The 22281-nt window shown below is 37.3% G+C and overlaps 1 protein-coding gene and 7 gene segments (V, D, J or C); 5 read left to right on the top strand and 3 right to left on the bottom strand.

The window, feature by feature from the left end:
* Positions 1 to 478: 478 nt before the first annotated feature.
* Positions 479 to 1065, top strand: LOC121881074. The segment is given in 2 exon segments: positions 479 to 589; positions 755 to 1065. Coding segments are annotated over 2 exon segments (360 nt in total).
* Positions 1066 to 4755: 3690 nt separating this feature from the next.
* LOC121881075 (immunoglobulin lambda-like polypeptide 5) lies at positions 4756 to 7271 on the bottom strand. Its single transcript, XM_042388719.1, has 4 exons — positions 7181 to 7271; positions 6691 to 6817; positions 6141 to 6256; positions 4756 to 5373 (listed from the first exon to the last, which is right to left on the bottom strand). Exons 1-4 carry the CDS (start codon positions 7269 to 7271, stop codon positions 5051 to 5053), a joined length of 657 nt encoding a protein of 218 aa, XP_042244653.1. The 3' UTR covers positions 4756 to 5050.
* Positions 7272 to 8302: 1031 nt separating this feature from the next.
* LOC121881428 lies at positions 8303 to 8901 on the top strand. The segment is given in 2 exon segments: positions 8303 to 8413; positions 8579 to 8901. Coding segments are annotated over 2 exon segments (357 nt in total).
* A 1179-nt stretch (positions 8902 to 10080) lies between these two features.
* LOC121881077 lies at positions 10081 to 13574 on the bottom strand. The segment is given in 4 exon segments: positions 10081 to 10650; positions 11567 to 11682; positions 12122 to 12248; positions 13565 to 13574. Coding segments are annotated over 4 exon segments (573 nt in total).
* An 817-nt stretch (positions 13575 to 14391) lies between these two features.
* On the top strand, positions 14392 to 14994 carry LOC121881426. The segment is given in 2 exon segments: positions 14392 to 14502; positions 14669 to 14994. Coding segments are annotated over 2 exon segments (360 nt in total).
* Positions 14995 to 16171: 1177 nt separating this feature from the next.
* Positions 16172 to 17888, bottom strand: LOC121881079. The segment is given in 3 exon segments: positions 16172 to 16741; positions 17667 to 17782; positions 17884 to 17888. Coding segments are annotated over 3 exon segments (441 nt in total).
* Positions 17889 to 18136: 248 nt separating this feature from the next.
* LOC121881439 lies at positions 18137 to 19373 on the top strand. The segment is given in 2 exon segments: positions 18137 to 18469; positions 18562 to 19373. Coding segments are annotated over 2 exon segments (375 nt in total).
* A 1045-nt stretch (positions 19374 to 20418) lies between these two features.
* On the top strand, positions 20419 to 22137 carry LOC121881429. The segment is given in 2 exon segments: positions 20419 to 20627; positions 20794 to 22137. Coding segments are annotated over 2 exon segments (453 nt in total).
* The last annotated feature ends 144 nt before the right edge of the window (positions 22138 to 22281 follow it).

Genomic DNA, 22281 nt, shown 5'->3' on the forward strand with positions numbered 1-22281 from the left:
CATAACAACTGGAAACAGAGGGAAACAGCTAGCAACTTATTACTCAACTTTTCAGATAAATCAAATACCAAATATACAATATAACATACTTTAATTAGAGTAGACACCTGTTAAGTGTGAAGGGAAAGAGTTGGTCACCTAAAACGCTGAGCAGGCTCTAAAGTGAGATAAAATGGGTTTAAATTCCTGCCTTTGTGCTAACAACAAAAATAATAAAAAGGTTTGTGGAAAAACTGAGTTACTGAGATAAATGTTTATCAGATATTCCAGCAGGTGGGGCCATAAAACCTAAACAACATAATAAAGAGGATAAAGTCAATGTTTTCTGGATGAACTTTGAATTAGAATGATCTTCTGTAGAGGTTGATCTCTCACTCCTCCTCACCTCTGCTCTTTCTGTTTCACAACAACAGGTGTGTGTTTGCCTTCTTAAATGTATTTTGCATGACTTTCATGCATCACTGCTCCTCAGAGTTTAAGTTCTTGTGTCACAGAGAGTCTGAACTGTTTTCATGCACTCACACTGAAAACTGCATCAGGATGATGTCGCCAATAACTCTGCTGGTCATGTTGGGTTTTCTGAGTCAGGGTGAGAGATTCTGAAAATGTTTGGTGCAAATCCAGTCTGTGTTCTCCCTTTTACTTTTGCTTAAATGTCTTTTCTATTTTTCTCTCCCATCACAACCTGAACTGCTTCTCCATTGGCTATTGGCTATAATATTTACTCTTTAAGATTTTTCATTTCTCATTTCAGAGTCTTCTGCCAACAATTTTCTGACTCAGACTGACAAATCCAAGTCTTTTAGTCTTGGAGGGACGGTGACCATCAGCGCCACAGGAAGTTCAAACATTGGTGCTGATCTCAGTTGGTACCTTCAGAAACCTGGACAAGCTACCAAACTTCTTATATACAAAGCCTCAACTCTACAGTCAGGAACTCCATCTCGATTCAGTGGCAGTAGATCTGGTTCAGGTTACACTCTGACCATCAGTGGTGTTCAGGCTGAAGATGTTGGAGATTACTACTGTCTGGGCTACCACAGTGATGACGCGTTCACACAGTGATTTAGAGTCGTACAAAAACCTCCTTCAGTTTGACTGAAGTGAAAACGGCCTGCTGCAGCTGCAGAGGGTTGATGAAGAGACTGTGATGAGGATAACTGGTCGAGTGAACACAACACTGTGACTCTGACACACAAGAGTCATCAAGCACAACCACAATGAACCCAAATAAGACTGAAACAAACTGAAAGACATTTTCCAACCTGCAGTTTCTTCACATTTTCACAACATTTCTAAATAATCATAAATATAATTAATCATAAATTACAGAATGAGTATATAGTGTATTTGTGAAACCTTGTATGTAAAACAAATTAAATAAGTAGATACCAACCACTCCCATTGAAACAAATGTTGTAAATCCTCAAATTTGTTAACAAAAGAAGTTATTTTATTCTATTAAGATCATAGATGGTGTAAATCCAAACAGTATTTCTCCTGATTTTGTGTCCCACGTTGCCTTCAGTCTGTTGAGAGCAGAGAAATCATTTCCATAGAGAGGAGGCTTTGCATCGTCAGCTGATCCTCCAGTGAACTGAGAGGGTTTATAGTCCTGTGAGTTCAACACTGCAGGACTCAGATCTGTCAGTCAACACAGCAGAAAGCACAACCACCATGACTCTCATCACCATCCTCATCTGGACGCTGGCCTGCTGCTGTTTTACAGGTTCATTCACTCAGCAACATTTCAAACATGATGTGTTTCCTTTTCTGTCATTAATTTCTGCTGATAAATGAAAGATTTGTTTCTGTCTGCAGGATGCAGCGGTCAGGTGACTGTGACTCAACCTCCAGTAGTGACATCTACTCCAGGATCCACTGTCACTCTGACCTGTAAAATTAATCATCCTGTTTACATCTGTAATGGTATTGGTTTATGTATATTCTGGTATCAACACAAATCTGGACAGGCTCCAAAACTCCTAATAAAATATGCAAGCACACTTGAATCAGGAACACCAGCTCGGTTTAGTGGCAGTGGAAGCAGCTCTGACTTCTCTTTGACCATCAGTGGAGTTCAGACTGAAGATGCAGCAGTTTACTACTGTCAGAGTGTACACTATATAAACAGTGCTGATGTGTTCACACAGTGATTTGTAGTCGTACAAAAACCTCCCTCAGTCAGACTGCAGAGACACTGAGCTGTTACAGCAGGAACCAACTGCAGCTGCTGAAGAGGAAGAGACTCTGACACAGACCACTGAACACAGAGCTGACAGTAACCTCACCAAGCACAAACTGTACCAATCACAAACAACATGTACACATGAATATATTGGCATATTTTATATTTTTAAATATCTTCCTTTTATTCCATGTCAAAAAGTGTGAAACTGACATTGAAACTAACCATCATGATGTTCATTTTCCACATACAGTGATATCAGAAGTTGTGGAAAAAAAAAAACGGAACATTTTCCACAATCTAGAAACTTAGACACACATCAACATGTTGTTTGTCACTCAGATATTTGCTGATTCACTGTCTTGTTGACTGATACAAACTCTCATATCTGTCAGTTAAAGACAAAGCAAGAGCCAGTAGCCAGTTAGCTTGGCTTAGCATAACAACTGGAAACAGAGGGAAACAGCTAGCCTGGCTCTGTCTGAAGGCAACAAAATCGGCCCACCAGTACCTCTAAAGCTCATTAATTAACATGTTATATGTTGCCTGTTTAATCCCCCAAAAAACAAATTGAACTGCAAGCAGCGTTGAACGGGCCTTCGCGCCCTTGCGCACGTCGGGCCGTGGCGCAATCGAAGGGCTTCTGTGACGGGCATGTAGATGTCTTCAGACCCGGGCTGTTTTCAGACAGTGCAAGAAGGAGATAAACATCACTTCCTTTGTCCACTGTTTTGCCCACTGTTGGGGCTGCTTTACTGAAATTTCGTAGATGGCACTATTCAGCCAGTTTGCATCACTGATGGAATATTGTCATGTACACGTGTTCAGGCCGGGAGTCTTATCAACCATGTAAAGTTTGGTGCAGATTGGAGCATTTACAATAAAGTTATAGCAACTTCCTCCGTCATGGCGAAGCATCAAATCTCAATTGTGTGAGGATGAGAATTTTCTGCAGCGTGAGACATGGCTGCCTTGCTCACACCTGTGTCATAAAAATCATGCAAGTTTTGTGCCCATTCACTTGAATTTCAATTAGTAAACTGAAAACCCTTGATGAGTTTGTGTGTAAAACAAATTAATTTTCTAATTTTCATCAAGTCTATTTTTAGGAATGTAAAGACTTTTAACTAGGGATGCATAACATTGGATTTTTGCCGATATTCGATATGCTGATATTTCCAACTCATTGTGGCCGATTGCCGATGCCGATATATGCACATATTTTTACCAGCTGGCTGAGGAGGCTATTATGCATGCAAGCATAGATTATACTATGATCAAGAAAGACAATATATGAAGGAAGAACTTAGGAAGACTGCAGTTCAGTAGCTCAGCATTTAAGTTCTTCCCTCATATAGGCTATAGTCTTTCTTGATCATTAGTACAATATATGATTGCATGTGTAATAGTCTCCTCAGCGAAGTGGAAAAAATATGTGCATATATCAACATCGGCAGTTGGCAAAAATGACAGTCAAAAAGTAATCATGTTAAATAATTGTGATCCAATATTGAACAAAAATAATTGTGATTATGATTTTTTCCATAATTGAGCACCCCTAAAAACAACATAAATTGTGATTTACATACACACACACACACACACACACAAAGAGTTTAAATATGTATGTGATAAATTGTAAATATGTATGTAATGAATAGTTTTCTTTAAGAAACTGTTACTTGAACATTTTTCAGTGTGCTCCTAAAGTTATATGTGTGCTCCTATTTTTTTTCATTTAGGAGCACATGTACTCCTTGAAAAAAAGCAAGGATTGAACACTGCTGTCGGATGTGTAGAAACACATCACAAGTAACTGGAGTGTGGCGCAGTCCAAGGGCTTCTGCCCCCCCCCCCCCCCCCCCCTTCCATTCTCTCTCTCTCTCCCTCTCAGCTGGAGAGAAGCATTTCAGAGTACTCTTCTTGTGAAATATCCTCATAAATCCCATGACTTTGGCCAAATCTTGCATTAAAAATCACATTTTTTTGTAGGAATTTTCATCGCAAATCCATTGATACAGGTTTGAAAGTGGTCGGATTTATAGTTTAGACGTCAGACGACCCAGTTTGGCACAAAGTCCATGCCCAGAGATTGCCTCCCCATTGGTTTACATTGTAAGGTGTGATGTCGCACTCCAACTTTCAGGGCTTACTAGATCTAAACCGTTCGAGTTATTACAAAGTTTTTAATAACTCTTGTTCAGCACAGTGTGATAAGTCATGTATTTAAGTTTGAAGCCGATGCCATTAACGCCCTAGGAGAAGATAGCGTTTATTCAAGGTCCAAAATTGGCACAAAGTCATACTTTCATGGGTGAACTGCGGACTTCCTGTTGGATTTAGGTCAAGGGTGTCAGCATATGAATTGTAGGTCTTGATGAGACGAATAATTCAGTTTTGGTTCGATCTCTCTACGACATTCCTACGGCCCATAGGAATGTCGTAGAGAACCATCTCTTGTACTATTAGATATACAGTATTATAACATCAGGAATGATGATATTTGGATGACCAAGAAGCTATTTTTCATAATGAATTGATTTTAAAAGAAATACAAACACAATGACTCATTATAATCAACAGTTTTATTGAATAATGGTTCAATGTTCATTCCACATTTTGAATGTATGAATAATTTCTCTTGGAGTGAAACTCAGAATATCAAGTTTCATTTGAAAAGTAATGAACATAAAGCAGAATATAAGGAAGATCAGTATTAGAAAGCAACATGCACATTAAAACACTGAGTAGAGAGATGTGAAACTTGCAGAAACAGCTGAACAGAGAAGATCTGTAGCTTCATCAAGATCTCTAGCAAAGAAAAAGAAGCATCATTTCCTGACAGGAAGTGTTGCTGAAGCTCTACTCTGAGCAGCGGTCAGGGTCCAGGGTTTGAGTGACGGGGGTCTGTCCACTCAGACTGGCCTCACAGCTCACTGAGCCCACCTTCCTCCACTGGTCTGCAGAGAGGCTCAGGGTGCTGCTCCGGCTGTAGTGGCCGTCCCTCCCCAGGACCTCCGTGCCGTGTGACACCCCTGAGGAGCTGCTGCTGCCCCCCACCTTCCAGTCCAGCCTCCAGGCTGAGGGGAAGCCCCCACTGGACAGACACACCAGTGTGGCACTGCCCTGCTGCAGCTGCTCTCTGGAGGGGGGGAGGACGGTCAGGGTGGGCCGCACCACACCCACTGGAGGAGAGAGAGGGGGGAGGAGAGGGGGGAGAAAAGACAAAGACGGAAAACTTTAGAGCTTGTGCTGCTGTTGCACTCATACACTAAGAATCAGACCATCAGACACATGAGTTCAATGCAGTGAAAAAGGTTCATTGATAATAATTATTGATGACATCTTCATATCTGTTTCATAATGTGAGACAGTGAATAATTCATTTTCTTGTGTTTAAAGTGACAGAAGTGAAACACTCATGTGAATACAGTTAAACTTTGTCATCTGTCTCTTTCACTTCCTTTTCACTACATGTGAAATAAATGAACCGTGAACACAAAGCTGAGCTGCATTAACTGATAAAATCATATTAGCGGTAAACAACAATTGATTTTAAAAACAGTTTGGATGATCAAAATAAGTGAATTTAAAAAAATAAAACTACTGATGTTTCGTAGATAAATCTTTGCTTTTTTCCCCCAAATATTGTTGTCAAACATTTGAATGCAGATAATATTTAAAAGTTAAATAAAAGTTAAAAGTCATCGTAAAAATAATATATTAGAAAATGTATGTTTATCTTTTTTATCCAAAAATGTATTATCTTAAATACTGAATGAATTTTGATCTCTGCAAAGTTTCTTCTCAGATTGTGAGATCAGCCTTGTTTGATTAATAACAAAAAACAGAAAATCATGCAAACACTGAACTTAATCACAGTGTCATGAAATATTTGATAAAAGGTATAAATTCTATATATTGTAAAAAGTAATAAATCTCTGGTACTTACAGTCAACGATGAGTTTGGTTCCTCCACCAAAAGTCCACCACAGTGATACAAACTCATTAAGTGGCCGTACAAAAACCTCCTGCACTGTGAACAAGCATCTATCCACTGAAAAGTCACTTTATTTTCTGCTAAAACTGGATAATTAACATTTTATCAAATGTATAAAATGTTTTCATTGATTTAGTTTTAAATTTCCTCATGAATCAAAATATTTTACATCATTTTTATGAAATTTTGTACAAGTGACAACAAAACAGGTTGATTTGCCCTGTAACAAATTGAGATTGTAAACATGTTACATATTTGAGACAATGTTAAATAAATATTTCTAAATAATCATAAATATAATTAATCATAAATTATAGAATGAGTATATAGTGTATTTGTGAAACCTTGTTTGTAAAACAAATTGAATAAATAGATACCAACCACTCCCATTGAAACAAATGTTGTAAATCCTCAAATTTGTTTCCAAAAGAAGTTATTTTATTCCATTAAGATCATAGATGGTGTAAATCCAAACAATATTTCTCCTGATTTTGTGTCCCACGTTGCCTTCAGTCTGTTGAGAGCAGAGAAATCATTTCCATAGAGAGGAGGCTTTGCATCGTCAGCTGATCCTCCAGTGAACTGAGAAGGTTTATAGTCCTGTGAGTTCAACACTGCAGGACTCAGATCTGTCAGTCAACACAGCAGAAAGCACAACCACCATGACTCTCATCACCATCCTCATCTGGACGCTGGCCTGCTGCTGTTTTACAGGTTCATTCACTCAGTAACATTTCAAACATGATGTGTTTCCTTTTCTGTCATTTATTTCTGCTGATAAATGAAAGATTTGTTTCTGTCTGCAGGATGCAGCGGTCAGGTGACTGTGACTCAACCTCCAGTAGTGACATCTACTCCAGGATCCACTGTCACTCTGACCTGTAAAACCAGCCAGGCTGTTCTTAGATATAGTGATGGAGATGAAGCTATGTTCTGGTATCAACAGAAATCTGGACAGACTCCAAAACTCGTAATAAAATATGCAAGCACACGTGAATCAGGAACACCAGCTCGGTTTAGTGGCAGTGGAAGCAGCGCTGACTTCACCTTGATGCAGCAGTTTACTACTGTAAGAGTGTCCATAGTGGGCCGGTGTTCACACAGTGATTTGTAGTCGTACAAAAACCTCCCTCAGTCAGACTGCAGAGACACTGAGCTGTTACAGCAGGAACCGACGGCAGCTGCTGAAGAGGAAGAGACTCTGACACAGACCACTGAACACAGAGCTGACAGTAACCTCACCAAGCACAAACTGTACCAATCACAAACAACATATACACAAGGATATATTGGCACATTTTATATTTTTAAATATCTTCCTTTTATTCCATGTCAAAAAGTGTGAAACTGACATTGAAACTAACCATCATGATGTTCATTTTCCACATACAGTGATATCAGAAGTTGTGAAAAAAAAAAAAAAAAACGGAACATTTTCCACAATCTAGAAACTTAGACACACATCAACATGTTGTTTGTCACTTAAAAACATTATTCACTGGACATTCTCAGATATTTGCTGATTCACTGTCTTGTTGACTGATACAAACTCTCATATCTGTCAGTTAAAGACAAAGCAAGAGCCAGTAGCCAGTTAGCTTAGCTTAGCATAACAACTGGAAATAGAGGGAAACAGCTAGCAACTTATTACTCAACTTCAGATAAATCAAATACCAAATATACAATATAACATACTTTAATTAGAGTAGACACCTGTTAAGTGTGAAGGGAAAGAATTGGTCACCTAAAACACTGAGCAGGCCCTAAAGTGAGATAAAATGGGTTTAAATTCCTGCCTTTGTGCTAACAACAACAATAATAAAAATGATTGTGAAAACAGAGAAATCAAAATCAATCAAATGTTGGGTCAGATCATGCTGAGTTAAGTGTTCATCCAATCTGCCAGCAGGTGGCGCCATACAACCTAAACAACATAATAAAGAGGATAAAGTCAATGTTTTCTGGATGAACTTTGAATTAGAATGATCCTCTGTAGAGGTTGATCTCTCACTCCTCCTCACCTCTGCTCTTTCTGTTTCACAACAACAGGTGTGTGTTTGCCTTCTTAAATGTATTTTGCATGACTTTCATGCATCACTGCTCCTCAGAGTTTAAGTTCTTGTGTCACAGAGAGTCTGAACTGCTTTCATGCACTCACACTGAAAACTGCATCAGGATGATGTCGCCAATAACTCTGCTGGTCATGTTGGGTTTTCTGAGTCAGGGTGAGAGATTCTGAAAATGTTTGGTGCAAATCCAGTCTGTGTTCTCCCTTTTACTTTTGCTTAAATGTCTTTTCTATTTTTCTCTCCCATCACAACCTGAACTGCTTCTCCATTGGCTATTGGCTATAATATTTACTCTTTAAGATTTTTCATTTCTCATTTCAGAGTCTTCTGCCAACAATTTTCTGACTCAGACTGACAAATTCAAGTCTGTTAGTCTTGGAGGGACGGTGACCATCAGCGCCACAGGGAGTTCAAACATCGGTAGTGATCTCAGTTGGTACCTTCAGAAACCTGGACAAGCTCCCAAACTTCTTATATACAGCGCTTCAACTCTACAGTCAGGAACTCCATCTCGATTCAGTGGCAGTAGATCTGGTTCAGGTTACACCCTGACCATCAGTGGTGTTCAGGCTGAAGATGTTGGAGATTACTACTGTCTTGGTGCCCATGGTGGAGCGTTCACACAGTGATTTATAGCCGTACAAAAACCTCCTTCAGTTTGACTGAAGTGAAAACGGCCTGCTGCAGCTGCAGAGGGTTGATGAAGAGACTGTGATGAGGATAACTGGTCGAGTGAACACAACACTGTGACTCTGACACACAAGAGTCATCAAGCACAACCACAATGAACCCAAATAAAACTGAAACAAACTGAAAGACATTTTCCAACCTGCAGTTTTTAAGTTAAATCTTCATCATTATTTCACATCATTTCAAGAACAGAGTTGTTGTAAGAATATATCCTCTGACAGCAACAAAATTCAACAATATTTCCACCAATAGTTTTACATTCAGCAGCAAAAAACAATCTACTGTAACAGTTTCATCTAAAAAAAGTTTTTGATTCAGAAATGATAAATATGTTATACTTTATATTTCATATTATATTGTTACACATACTATAAAATAATGAATAGAAACCTGACTAGATGTTGAAGTGAAGCATGTTGGAAAGATTAGGTATAATACTGGCATGAATATGCATTTCTCATGAATAATATATCACAAAATACACACAAAGATAGTGATTTACTATAATATTCAGTTTTATTTTATTGGTTACATGTTTGAATGATTAAAAAATGGTTATATTGAAACATAATGGCAATGCATCAGAATATGAGTAAGATTAGTGAGAGAAAACTGAATACACATCTAGATAGAGTCATGATTTTGCACAAATAGTTGAACAGAGTAGATCTGTAGCCTCATCAATATCTCTGAACTACAACACACCTACTGGAGAAGAAAGAGGGAGGAATACATCTTCACTCAGCTACATAGATTCAATTCTTTTCTTGTATTTTTTGTAATAGAGAAACGTCTTTCGACACCAAATCATGGTTTTTTTTTCACATTTACTCTCAGTAGAAGAGCTCTGACAAATGTTGACTGATCAAATATTTCAGTCATGATTTTTTCAACACTGAAAATCTAATTCCAAAATATATTTTCCAAGTTTTTTAATCATGATATAAATTTGTATTTAAAAAAAACCCATTCTTGTTACTACATTATTCTCCTTCCATTACCAGTTAAAATGTTGTTAATTAACTTTGTCACTTAAGTCCGAAGCTTTTCAATTTCCACAGAGAGGAGAATCAGTTAAAGTTGTAAAACCTTTTCATTTCTTATCACTCTTCATAAGATAAAAGAACAAAATATTTATAATGTTTTCTTTCATCAGTGCAAGCTTTATTAGCAAAAACATCAATCATCAACAGGACAGTTATTAAGCACACTCACATCTAGCTGCTGAGCTACACACATTACTCTCTAAGTTGTTGTTGTTCTCTGTCACACAAAGCTTCAGTTTACTCTACAGACATTAAAACTCATATTGATCAGATGAGCAGGTGTGTTCCTCCTGCTCCCCCCAGACACAGCTCCTGTCCTGGGCTTCAGCCAGCCCCTCTAGCCCTTACACTGGCTCCTGTGGAGGGACTGGGTCTGGCTGTGGTCCTGATGGAGGACCTTGCAGGAGTACAGCTCTCCTTCCATCCAGCGCTCCTGGCTCAGGCTCAGGATGCTGCTGCTGCTGTAGCGTCCGCTCTTCTCCTCCTCTGAGCTGCTCAGGACCCCCTCTGTCACCTCTCTACCGTCCACCTCCCAGCTCACCACGGCTCCCTGAGGAGAGTAGCCGGTCAGCAGGCAGGCCAGCGTGGCCGAGCCCCCAGAGAGCTGCTGAGAGGAGGGGGGAAGCAGAGAGACTGAGGGCCTGACCGTGGGGCCAGCTGGAGGGGAGAGCAGAGACACACAAGGAGCAGATTAACTTCTACTGTAGGACAGACAGCTGAGTTATGATACATGACAGAGGTTAACAATGCTGTGGATTAACTGTGTGTGTGACACTGTGATCAGACAGAGGAGAGGCAGTGAGAAATAGGAGGAAATGAGGGTTTTGTTAAAAAAGCTAAATGGTGTTTGAACTTGTAATTTTGACATTTAAAGCAATGAATCTATTGTGGCAAATCATCATAAATCACTAAGAATCAGACAATATACAACATGAGGCAGGTGTAAATGTAACGATTTTTTAAAATGAATGAACGATAAATGAAATCTTCATATCTGCTTTATAATGTGTAATGATTTTGTTGATGAGTTTATATAAAAGTTAAGAGGTGAAACACTAATGTGTGATTACAGTTAAAGACTTTGTCATCTGTCTGTTTCACTTCCTTTTCTCAACATCAAACTAACCAACTGTGAACACAAACTACAGCAAAACTGGATCTAAATATAAACTCATTTATTTGTTTTACAGAAACCAACATTATATTTTAAATCTAAAAATTGTTTGAATGTTAAAAAATAATGAATAAAGTTAAATTTATTGTTTGGTTGTTAAAATGTTTGTCAGAGAAATTTTACAACGACATTTTGTGAAGCAAACAATTGACTAAAAGTAAAATATATGAAAATTAGATTTTTTTTTTTGCAAATATGTCATCATAACACCATCTACAATAATAAACAATTAATAATATCTGCACAAAGTTTTCTCCAAACTTCAGCTGAGCTTAATGCAAAGTGAAAAATACCCATAATATATAAATTACCCAAAATTAACACTAGTTTTATCACGTTCTGGTGCAAAACTCAGTATAATATATTATGTTGTAGAAATGAGAAATCTCTGGTACTTACAGTTAATGATGAGTTTGGTTCCTCCACCAAAAGTCCACCACAGTGATACAAACTCATTAAGTGGCCGTACAAAAACCTCCTGCACTGTGAACAAGCATCTATCCACTGAAAAGTCACTTTATTTTCTGCTAAAACTGGATAATTAACATTTTATCAAATGTATAAAATGTTTTCATTGATTTGGTTTTAAATTCCTTCATGAATCAAAATATTTTACATAATTTTTATGAAATTTTGTACAAGTGACAACAAAACAGGTTGATTTGCCCTGTAACAAATTCAGATTGTAAACATGTTACATATTTGAGACAATGTTAAATAAACACAACATTTCTAAATAATCATAAATATAATTAATCATAAATTACAGAATGAGTATATAGTGTATTTGTGAAACCTTGTATGTAAAACAAATTACATAAATAGATACCAACCACTCCCATTGAAACAAATGTTGTAAATCCTCAAATTTGTTTCCAAAAGAAGTTATTTTATTCCATTAAGATCATAGATGGTGTAAATCCAAACAGTATTTCTCCTGATTTTGTGTCCCACGTTGCCTTCAGTCTGTTGAGAGCAGAGAAATCATTTCCATAGAGAGGAGGCTTTGCATCGTCAGCTGATCCTCCAGTGAACTGAGAAGGTTTATAGTCCTGTGAGTTCAACACTGCAGGACTCAGATCTGTCAGTCAACACAGCAGAAAGCACAACCACCATGACTCTCATCACCATCCTCATTTGGACGCTGGCCTGCTGCTGTTTTACAGGTTTATTCACTCAGCAACATTTCAAACATGATGTGTTTCCTTTTCTGTCATTAATTTCTGCTGATAAATGAAAGATTTGTTTCTGTCTGCAGGATGCAGCGGTCAGGTGACTGTGACTCAACCTCCAGTAGTGACATTTACTCCAGGATCCACTGTCACTCTGACCTGTAAAACCAGCCAGGCTGTTTTTAGATATAGTGATGGAGATGATGCTATGTTCTGGTATCAACAGAAATCTGGACAGACTCCAAAACTCCTAATAAAATATGCAAGCACACTTGAATCAGGAACACCAGCTCGGTTTAGTGGCAGTGGAAGCAGCTCTGACTTCTCTTTGACCATCAGTGGAGTTCAGACTGAAGATGCAGCAGTTTACTACTGTCAGAGTGTGCATGAAATAAACAGTGAATATGTGTTCACACAGTGATTTGTAGTCGTACAAAAACCTCCCTCAGTCAGACTGCAGAGACACTGAGCTGTTACAGCAGGAACCGACTGCAGCTGCTGAAGAGGAAGAGACTCTGACACAGACCACTGAACACAGAGCTGACAGTAACCTCACCATGCACAAACTGTACCAATCACAAACAACATGTACACATGAATATATTGGCATGTTTTATATTTTTAAATATCTTCCTTTTATTCCATGTCAAAAAGTGTGAAACTGACATTGAAACTAACCATCATGATGTTCATTTTCCACATACAGTGATATCAGAAGTTGTGAAAAAAAAAAAAAAAAACGGAACATTTTCCACAATCTAGAAACTTAGACACACATCCACATGTTGTTTGTCACTCAGATATTTGCTGATTCACTGTCTTGTTGACTGATACAAACTCTCATATCTGTCAGTTAAAGACAAAGCAAGAGCCAGTAGCCAGTTAGCTTAGCTTAGCATAACAACTGGAAACAGAAGGAAACAGCTAGCCTGGCTCTGTCTGAAGGCAACAAAATCGGCCCACCAGTACCTCTAAAGCTCATTAATTAACATGTTATATGTTGCCTGTTTAATCCCCCAAAAAACAAATTGAAAAAACAAGACAAATTGTGGTTTAACAGGGGTTTATGTGATGTTGCCAGACAACCAGCAGAAACTTTGGCTTTTGTTAATATTAAACAAGCCAGATATTAATTAGTTAGCTTTAGAGGTTTTATAGGCAGATTTTGTTACCTACAGACAAGCTAGCTGTTTCACCCTATTTACATTTGTAATGCTAAGCTAACCAGGAGCCATAGCTCCATATTTATGTACAAATAAAAAAGTGGTGTCGATCTTCTCATCTATCTCTAGAAGAAATCAAATAACTGTATTTCCCAAGATGTCAAACTATTCCTTTGGGATTTTTTCTGTAAACATCAATCAACAACATGTTGTTTACTCACATCTTGTCTCACAGGATGTAGTCCAACATTTTCTAATAATGTTCTTCTCTTATCTCATTGAAACTCATCCTCCTATTAACAGGGTTGTTAAAACATTATTTATGCTAACAGTATCATTTTATTAACACAAACAGCAGCCCAAACAGAACATTTAGTGGCTGTCTAAGATCCTGCACACCAAACAATCAACTTCAACTTATTACTCAACTTTTCAGATAAATCAAATACCAAATATACAATATAACATAATTTAATTAGAGTAGAAACCTGTTAAGTGTGAAGGGAAAGAGTTGGTCACCTAAAACGCTGAGCAGGCCCTAAAGTGAGATAAAATGGGTTTAAATTCCTGCCTTTGTGCTAACAACAACAATAAAAAAAATGATTGTGAAAACGGAGAAATTAAAATCAATCAAATGTTGGGTCAGATCATGCTGAGTTAAGTGTTTATCCAATCTGCCAGCAGGTGGCGCCATACAACCTAAATAACATAATAAAGAGGATAAAGTCAATGTTTTCTGGATGAACTTTGAATTAGAATGATCCTCTGTTGAGGTTGATCTCTCACTCCTCCTCACCTCTGCTCTTTCTGTTTCACAACAACAGGTGTGTGTTTGCCTTCTTAAATGTATTTTGCATGACTTTCATGCATCACTGCTCCTCAGAGTTTAAGTTCTTGTGTCACAGAGAGTCTGAACTGTTTTCATGCACTCACACTGAAAACTGCATCAGGATGATGTCGCCAATAACTCTGCTGGTCATGTTGGGTTTTCTGAGTCAGGGTGAGAGATTCTGAAAATGTTTTGGTGCAAATCCAGTCTGTGTTCTCCCTTTTACTTTTGCTTAAATGTCTTTTCTATTTTTCTCTCCGATCACAACCTGAACTGCTTCTCCATTGGCTATTGGCTATAATATTTACTCTTTAAGATTTTTCATTTCTCATTTCAGAGTCTTCTGCCAACAATTTTCTGACTCAGACTGACAAATCCAAGTCTGTTAGTCTTGGAGGGACGGTGACCATCAGCGCCACAGGGAGTTCAAACATTGGTAGTGATCTCAGTTGGTACCTTCAGAAACCTGGACAAGCTACCAAACTTCTTATATACAAAGCATCAACTCTAAACTCAGGAACTCCATCTCGATTCAGTGGCAGTAAATCTGGTTCTCGCTACACTCTGACCATCAGTGGTGTTCAGGCTGAAGATGTTGGAGATTACTACTGTCTTGGTAACCATGGTGGTGGAGTGTTCACACAGTGATTTAGAGTCGTACAAAAACCTCCTTCAGTTTGACTGAAGTGAAAATGGCCTGCTGCAGCTGCAGAGGGTTGGTGAAGAGACTGTGATGAGGATAACTGGTCGAGTGAACACAACACTGTGACTCTGACACACAAGAGTCATCAAGCAGAACCACAATGAACCCAAATTACACTGAAACAAACTGAAAGACATTTTCCAACCTGCAGTTTTTAAGTTAAATCTTCATCATTATTTCACATCATTTCAAGAACAGAGTTGTTGTAAGAATATATCCTCTGACAGCAACTGATGTTCAACAATATTTCCACCAATAGTTTTACATTCAGCAGCACAAAACAATCTACTGTAACAGTTTCATCTAAAAAAGTTTTTGATTCAGAAATGATAAATATGTTATACTTTATATTTCATATTATATTGTTACACATACTATAAAATAATGTATAGAAACCTGACTTGATGTTGAAGTGAAGCATGTTGGAAAGATGAGGTATAATACTGGCATGAATATGCATTTCTCATGAATAATATATCACAAAATACACACAAAGATAGTGATTTACTATAATATTCAATTTTATTTTATTGGTTAAATGTGTGGCTGATTAAAAAATGGTTATATTGAAACATAATGGCATTGCATCAGAATATGAGTAAGATTAGTGAGAGAAAACTGAATACACATCAAGATAGAGTCATGATTTTGCACAAATAGTTGAACAGAGTAGATCTGTAGCCTCATCAATATCTCTGAACTACAACACACCTACTGGAGAAGAAAGAGGGAGGAATACATCTTCACTCAGCTACATAGATTCAATTCTTTTCTTGTATTTTTTGTAATAGAGAAACATCTTTCGGCACCAAATCATGTTTTTTTTTCACATTTACTCTCAGCAGAAGAGCTCTGACAAATGTTGCCTGATCACATATTTCAGTCATGATTTTTTCAACACTGAAAATCTAATTCCAAAATATATTTTCCAAGTTTTTTAATCATGATATAAATTTGTATTTTAAAAAAAACATTCTTGTTACTACATTATTCTACTTCCATTACCAGTTAAAATGTTGTTAATTAATTTTGTCACTTAAGTCTGAAGCTTTTCAATTTCCACAGAGAGGAGAATCAGTTAAAGTTGTAAAACCTTTTCATTTCTTACCACTCTTCATAAGATAAAAGACCAAAATATTTATAATGTTTTCTTTCATCAGTGCAAGCTTTATTAGCAAAAACATCAATCATCAACAGGACAGTTATTAAGCACACTCACATCTAGCTGCTGAGCTACACACATTACTCTCTAAGTTGTTGTTGTTCTTTGTCACACAAAGCTTCAGTTTACTCTACAGACATTAAAACTCATATTGATCAGATGAGCAGGTGTGTTCCTCCTGCTCCCCCCAGACACAGCTCCTGTTCTGGGCTTCAGCCAGCCCCTCTAGCCCTTACACTGGCTCCTGTGGAGGGACTTGGTCTGGCTGTGGTCCTGATGGAGGACCTTGCAGGAGTACAGCTCTCCTTCCATCCAGCGCTCCTGGCTCAGGCTCAGGATGCTGCTGCTGCTGTAGCGTCCGCTCTTCTCCTCCTCTGAGCTGCTCAGGACCCCCTCTGTCACCTCTCTACCGTCCACCTCCCAGCTCACCACGGCTCCCTGAGGAGAGTAGCCGGTCAGCAGGCAGGCCAGCGTGGCCGAGCCCCCAGAGAGCTGCTGAGAGGAGGGGGGAAGCAGAGAGACTGAGGGCCTGACCGTGGGGCCAGCTGGAGGGGAGAGCAGAGACACACAAGGAGCAGATTAACTTCTACTGTAGGACAGACAGCTGAGTTATGATACATGACAGAGGTTAACAATGCTGTGGATTAACTGTGTGTGTGACACTGTGATCAGACAGAGGAGAGGCAGTGAGAAATGGGAGGAAATGAGGGTTTTGTTAATAAAGCTAAATGGTGTTTGAACTTGTAATTTTGACATTTAAAGCAATGAATCTATTGTGGCAAATCATCATAAATCACTAAGAATCAGACAATATATAACATGAGTTAGGTTCAAATGTAATGATTCATTTCATTTAATGATCATTAAATTAAATCTAAATTTGTTAGAGTAAATAATTATTCTTGCATTGATTTTCTTGATGAGTTTATATAAAAGTTAAGAGGTGAAACACTAATGTGTGATTACAGTTAAAGACTTTGTCATCTGTCTGTTTCACTTCCTTTTCTCAACATCAAACTAACCAACTGTGAACACAAACTACAGCAAAACTGGATCTAAATATAAACTCATTTATTTGTTTTACAGAAACCAACATCATATTTTAGATCTTAAAATTGTTTGAATGTTAAAAAATAATAAATAAAGTTAAATTTATTGTTTGGTTGTTAAAATGTTTGTCAGAGAAATTTTACAACGACATTTTGTGAAACAAACAATTGATTAAAAATAAAATATATGAAAATTAGATTTTTTGTTTTTGCAAATATGTCATCATAACACCATCTACAATAATAAACAATTAATAATATCTGCACAAAGTTTTCTCCAAACTTCAGCTGAGCTTAATGCAAAGTGAAAAATACCCATAATATATAAATTACCCCAAATAAATACTAGTTTTATCACATTCTGGTGCAAAACTCGATATAATATATTATGTTGTAGAAATGAGAAATCTCTGGTACTTACAGTTAATGATGAGTTTGGTTCCTCCACCAAAAGTCAACCACAGTGATACAAACTCATTAAGTGGCCGTACAAAAACCTCCTGCACTGTGAACAAGCATCTATCCACTGAAAAGTCACTTTATTTTCTGCTAAAACTGGATAATTAACATTTTATCAAATGTATAAAATGTTTTCATTGATTTGGTTTTAAATTTCCTCATGAATCAAAATATTTTACATCATTTTTTGGAAATTTTGTACAAGTGACAACAAAACAGGTTGATTTGCCCTGTAACAAATTCAGATTGTAAACATGTTACATATTTGAGACAATGTTAAATAAACACAACATTTCTAAATAATAATATAATAATAATATAATATAATATAATAATATAATAATAATATAATTAATCATAAATTACAGAATGAGTATATAGTGTATTTGTGAAACCTTGTATGTAAAACAAATTACATAAATAGATACCAACCACTCCCATTGAAACAAATGTTGTAAATCCTCAAATTTGTTTCCAAAAGAAGTTATTTTATTCCATTAAGATCATAGATGGTGTAAATCCAAACAGTATTTCTCCTGATTGTGTGTCCCACGTTGCCTTCAGTCTGTTGTGAGCAGAGAAATCATTTCCATAGAGAGGAGGCTTTGCATCGTCAGCTGATCCTCCAGTGAACTGAGAAGGTTTATAGTCCTGTGAGTTCAACACTGCAGGACTCAGATCTGTCAGTCAACACAGCAGAAAGCACAACCACCATGACTCTCATCACCATCCTCATCTGGACGCTGGCCTTCTGCTGTTTTACAGGTTCATTCACTCAGCAACATTTCAAACATGATGTGTTTCCTTTTCTGTCATTTATTTCTGCTGATAAATGAAAGATTTGTTTCTGTCTGCAGGATGCAGCGGTCAGGTGACTGTGACTCAACCTCCAGTAGTGACATCTACTCCAGGATCCACTGTCATTCTCACCTGTAAAACCAGCCAGGCTGTTGCTAGATATAGTAGTGGAGATGCTATGTACTGGTATCAACAGAAATCTGGACAGACTCCAAAACTCCTAATAAAATTTGCAAGCACACGTGAATCAGGAATACCAGCTCGGTTTAGTGGCAGTGGAAGCAGGTCTGACTTCTCTTTGACCATCAGTGGAGTTCAGACTGAAGATGCAGCAGTTTACTACTGTCAGAGTTACCACAGTGGTACAGTGTTCACACAGTGATTTGTAGTCGTACAAAAACCTCCCTCAGTCAGACTGCAGAGACACTGAGCTGTTACAGCAGGAACCGACTGCAGCTGCTGAAGAGGAAGAGACTCTGACACAGACCACTGAACACAGAGCTGACAGTAACCTCACCAAGCACAAACTGTACCAATCACAAACAACATGTACACATGAATATATTGGCATATTTTATATTTTTAAATATCTTCCTTTTATTCCATGTCAAAAAGTGTGAAACTGACATTGAAACTAACCATCATGATGTTCATTTTCCACATACAGTGATATCAGAAGTTGTGAAAAAAAAAAAAAAAAAACGGAACATTTTCCACAATCTAGAAACTTAGACACACATCCACATGTTGTTTGTCACTCAGATATTTGCTGATTCACTGTCTTGTTGACTGATACAAACTCTCATATCTGTCAGTTAAAGACAAAGCAAGAGCCAGTAGCCAGTTAGCTTAGCTTAGCATAACAACTGGAAACAGAAGGAAACAGCTAGCCTGGCTCTGTCTGAAAGCAACAAAATCGGCCCACCAGTACCTCTAAAGCTCATTAATTAACATGTTATATGTTGCCTGTTTAATCCCCCAAAAAACAAATTGAAAAAACAAGACAAATTGTGGTTTAACAGGGGTTTATGTGATGTTGCCAGACAACCAGCAGAAACTTTGGCTTTTGTTAATATTAAACAAGCCAGATATTAATTAGTGAGATTTAGAGGTTTTATAGGCAGATTTTGTTACCTACAGACAAGCTAGCTGTTTCACCCTATTTACATTTGTAATGCTAAGCTAACCAGGAGCCATAGCTCCATATTTATGTACAAATAAAAAAGTGGTGTCGATCTTCTCATCTATCTCTAGAAGAAATCAAATAACTGTATTTCCCAAGATGTCAAACTATTCCTTTGGGATTTTTTCTGTAAACATCAATCAACAACATGTTGTTTACTCACATCTTGTCTCACAGGATGTAGTCCAACATTTTCTAATAATGTTCTTCTCTTATCTCATTGAAACTCATCCTCCTATTAACAGGGCTGTTAAAACATTATTTATGCTAACAGTATCATTTTATTAACACAAACAGCAGCCCAAACAGAACATTTAGTGGCTGTCTAAGATCCTGCACACCAAACAATCAACTTCAACTTATTACTCAACTTTTCAGATAAATCAAATACCAAATATACAATATAACATACTTTAATTAGAGTAGACACCTGTTAAGTGTGAAGGGAAAGAGTTGGTCACCTAAAACGCTGAGCAGGCCCTAAAGTGAGATAAAATGGGTTTAAATTCCTGCCTTTGTGCTAACAACAACAATAAAAAAAATGATTGTGAAAACGGAGAAATTAAAATCAATCAAATGTTGGGTCAGATCATGCTGAGTTAAGTGTTTATCCAATCTGCCAGCAGGTGGCGCCATACAACCTAAATAACATAATAAAGAGGATAAAGTCAATGTTTTCTGGATGAACTTTGAATTAGAATGATCCTCTGTAGAGGTTGATCTCTCACTCCTCCTCACCTCTGCTCTTTCTGTTTCACAACAACAGGTGTGTGTTTGCCTTCTTAAATGTATTTTGCATGACTTTCATGCATCACTGCTCCTCAGAGTTTAAGTTCTTGTGTCACAGAGAGTCTGAACTGTTTTCATGCACTCACACTGAAAACTGCATCAGGATGATGTCGCCAATAACTCTGCTGGTCATGTTGGGTTTTCTGAGTCAGGGTGAGAGATTCTGAAAATGTTTTGGTGCAAATCCAGTCTGTGTTCTCCCTTTTACTTTTGCTTAAATGTCTTTTCTATTTTTCTCTCCCATCACAACCTGAACTGCTTCTCCACTGGCTATTGGCTATAATATTTACTCTTTAAGATTTTTCATTTCTCATTTCAGAGTCTTCTGCCAACAAATTTCTGACTCAGACTGACAAATTCAAGTCTGTTAGTCTTGGAGGGACGGTGACCATCAGCGCCACAGGGAGTTCAGATATTGTTTATGTCAGTTGGTACCTTCAGAAACCTGGACAAGCTACCAAACTTCTAATATACGACGATTCCACTCTAAACTCAGGAACTCCACCTCGATTCAGTGGCAGTAGTTCTGGTTCTGGCTACACTCTGACCATCAGTGGTGTTCAGGCTGAAGATGTTGGAGATTACTACTGTCTTGGCGTACATACTGATGTAACGTTCACACAGTGATATAGAGTCGTACAAAAACCTCCTTCAGTTTGACTGAAGTGAAAACGGCCTGCTGCAGCTGCAGAGGGTTGATGAAGAGACTGTGATGAGGATAACTGGTCGAGTGAACACAACACTGTGACTCTGACACACAAGAGTCATCAAGCACAACCACAATGAACCCAAATTAGACTGAAACAAACTGAAAGACATTTTCCAACCTGCAGTTTTTAAGTTAAATCTTCATCATTATTTCACATCATTTCAAGAACAGAGTTGTTGTAAGAATATATCCTCTGACAGCAACAAAATTCAACAATATTTCCACCAATAGTTTTACATTCAGCAGCACAAAACAATCTACTGTAACAGTTTCATCTAAAAAAGTTTTTGATTCAGAAATGATAAATATGTTATACTTTATATTTCATATTATATTGTTACACATACTATAAAATAATGAATAGAAACCTGACTTGATGTTGAAGTGAAGCATGTTGGAAAGATGAGGTATAATACTGGCATGAATATGCATTTCTCATGAATAATATATCACAAAATACACACAAAGATAGTGATTTACTATAATATTCAGTTTTATTTTATTGGTTACATGTTTGAATGATTAAAAAATGGTTATATTGAAACATAATGGCAATGCATCAGAATATGAGTAAGATTAATGAGAGAAAACTGAATACACATCAAGATAGAGTCATGATTTTGCACAAATAGTTGAACAGAGTAGATCTGTAGCCTCATCAATATCTCTGAACTACAACACACCTACTGGAGAAGAAAGAGGGAGGAATACATCTTCACTCAGCTACATAGATTCAATTCTTGTCTTGTATTTTTTGTAATAGAGAAACATCTTTTGACACCAAATCATGTTTTTTTTTCCACATTTACTCTCAATAGAAGAGCTCTGACAAATGTTGGCTGATCACCTATTTCAGTCATGATTTTTTCAACACTGAAAATCTAATTCCAAAATATATTTTCCAAGTTTTTTAATCATGATATAAATTTGTATTTAAAAAAAAACATTATTGTTACTACATTATTCTACTTTCATTATCAGTTAAAATGTTAATTAATTTTGTCATTTAAGTCCGAAGCTTTTCAATTTCCACAGAGAGGAGAATCAGTTAAAGTTGTAAAACCTTTTCATTTCTTATCACTCTTCATAAGATAAAAG

Source organism: Thunnus maccoyii, chromosome 16 (genome assembly GCF_910596095.1).
Source record: "Thunnus maccoyii chromosome 16, fThuMac1.1, whole genome shotgun sequence".
In the NCBI taxonomy this organism is placed as follows: Eukaryota; Metazoa; Chordata; class Actinopteri; order Scombriformes; family Scombridae; genus Thunnus; species Thunnus maccoyii.

Bases quoted from the DNA above. Each gene is read 5' to 3' on its own strand.
- LOC121881075 (XM_042388719.1), bottom strand. From the start codon at position 7,271: ATGGACACTCTTACAGTAGTAAACTGCTGCATCAAGGTGAAGTCAGCG. The intron at 6,257-6,690 runs GTGGGACACAAA...CAGAAAATAAAG, and splicing joins CTCAACAGACTGAAGGCAAC to TGACTTTTCAGTGGATAGAT. The intron at 5,374-6,140 runs GTAAGTACCAGA...TCTCTCCTCCAG, and splicing joins AACCAAACTCATCGTTGACT to TGGGTGTGGTGCGGCCCACC.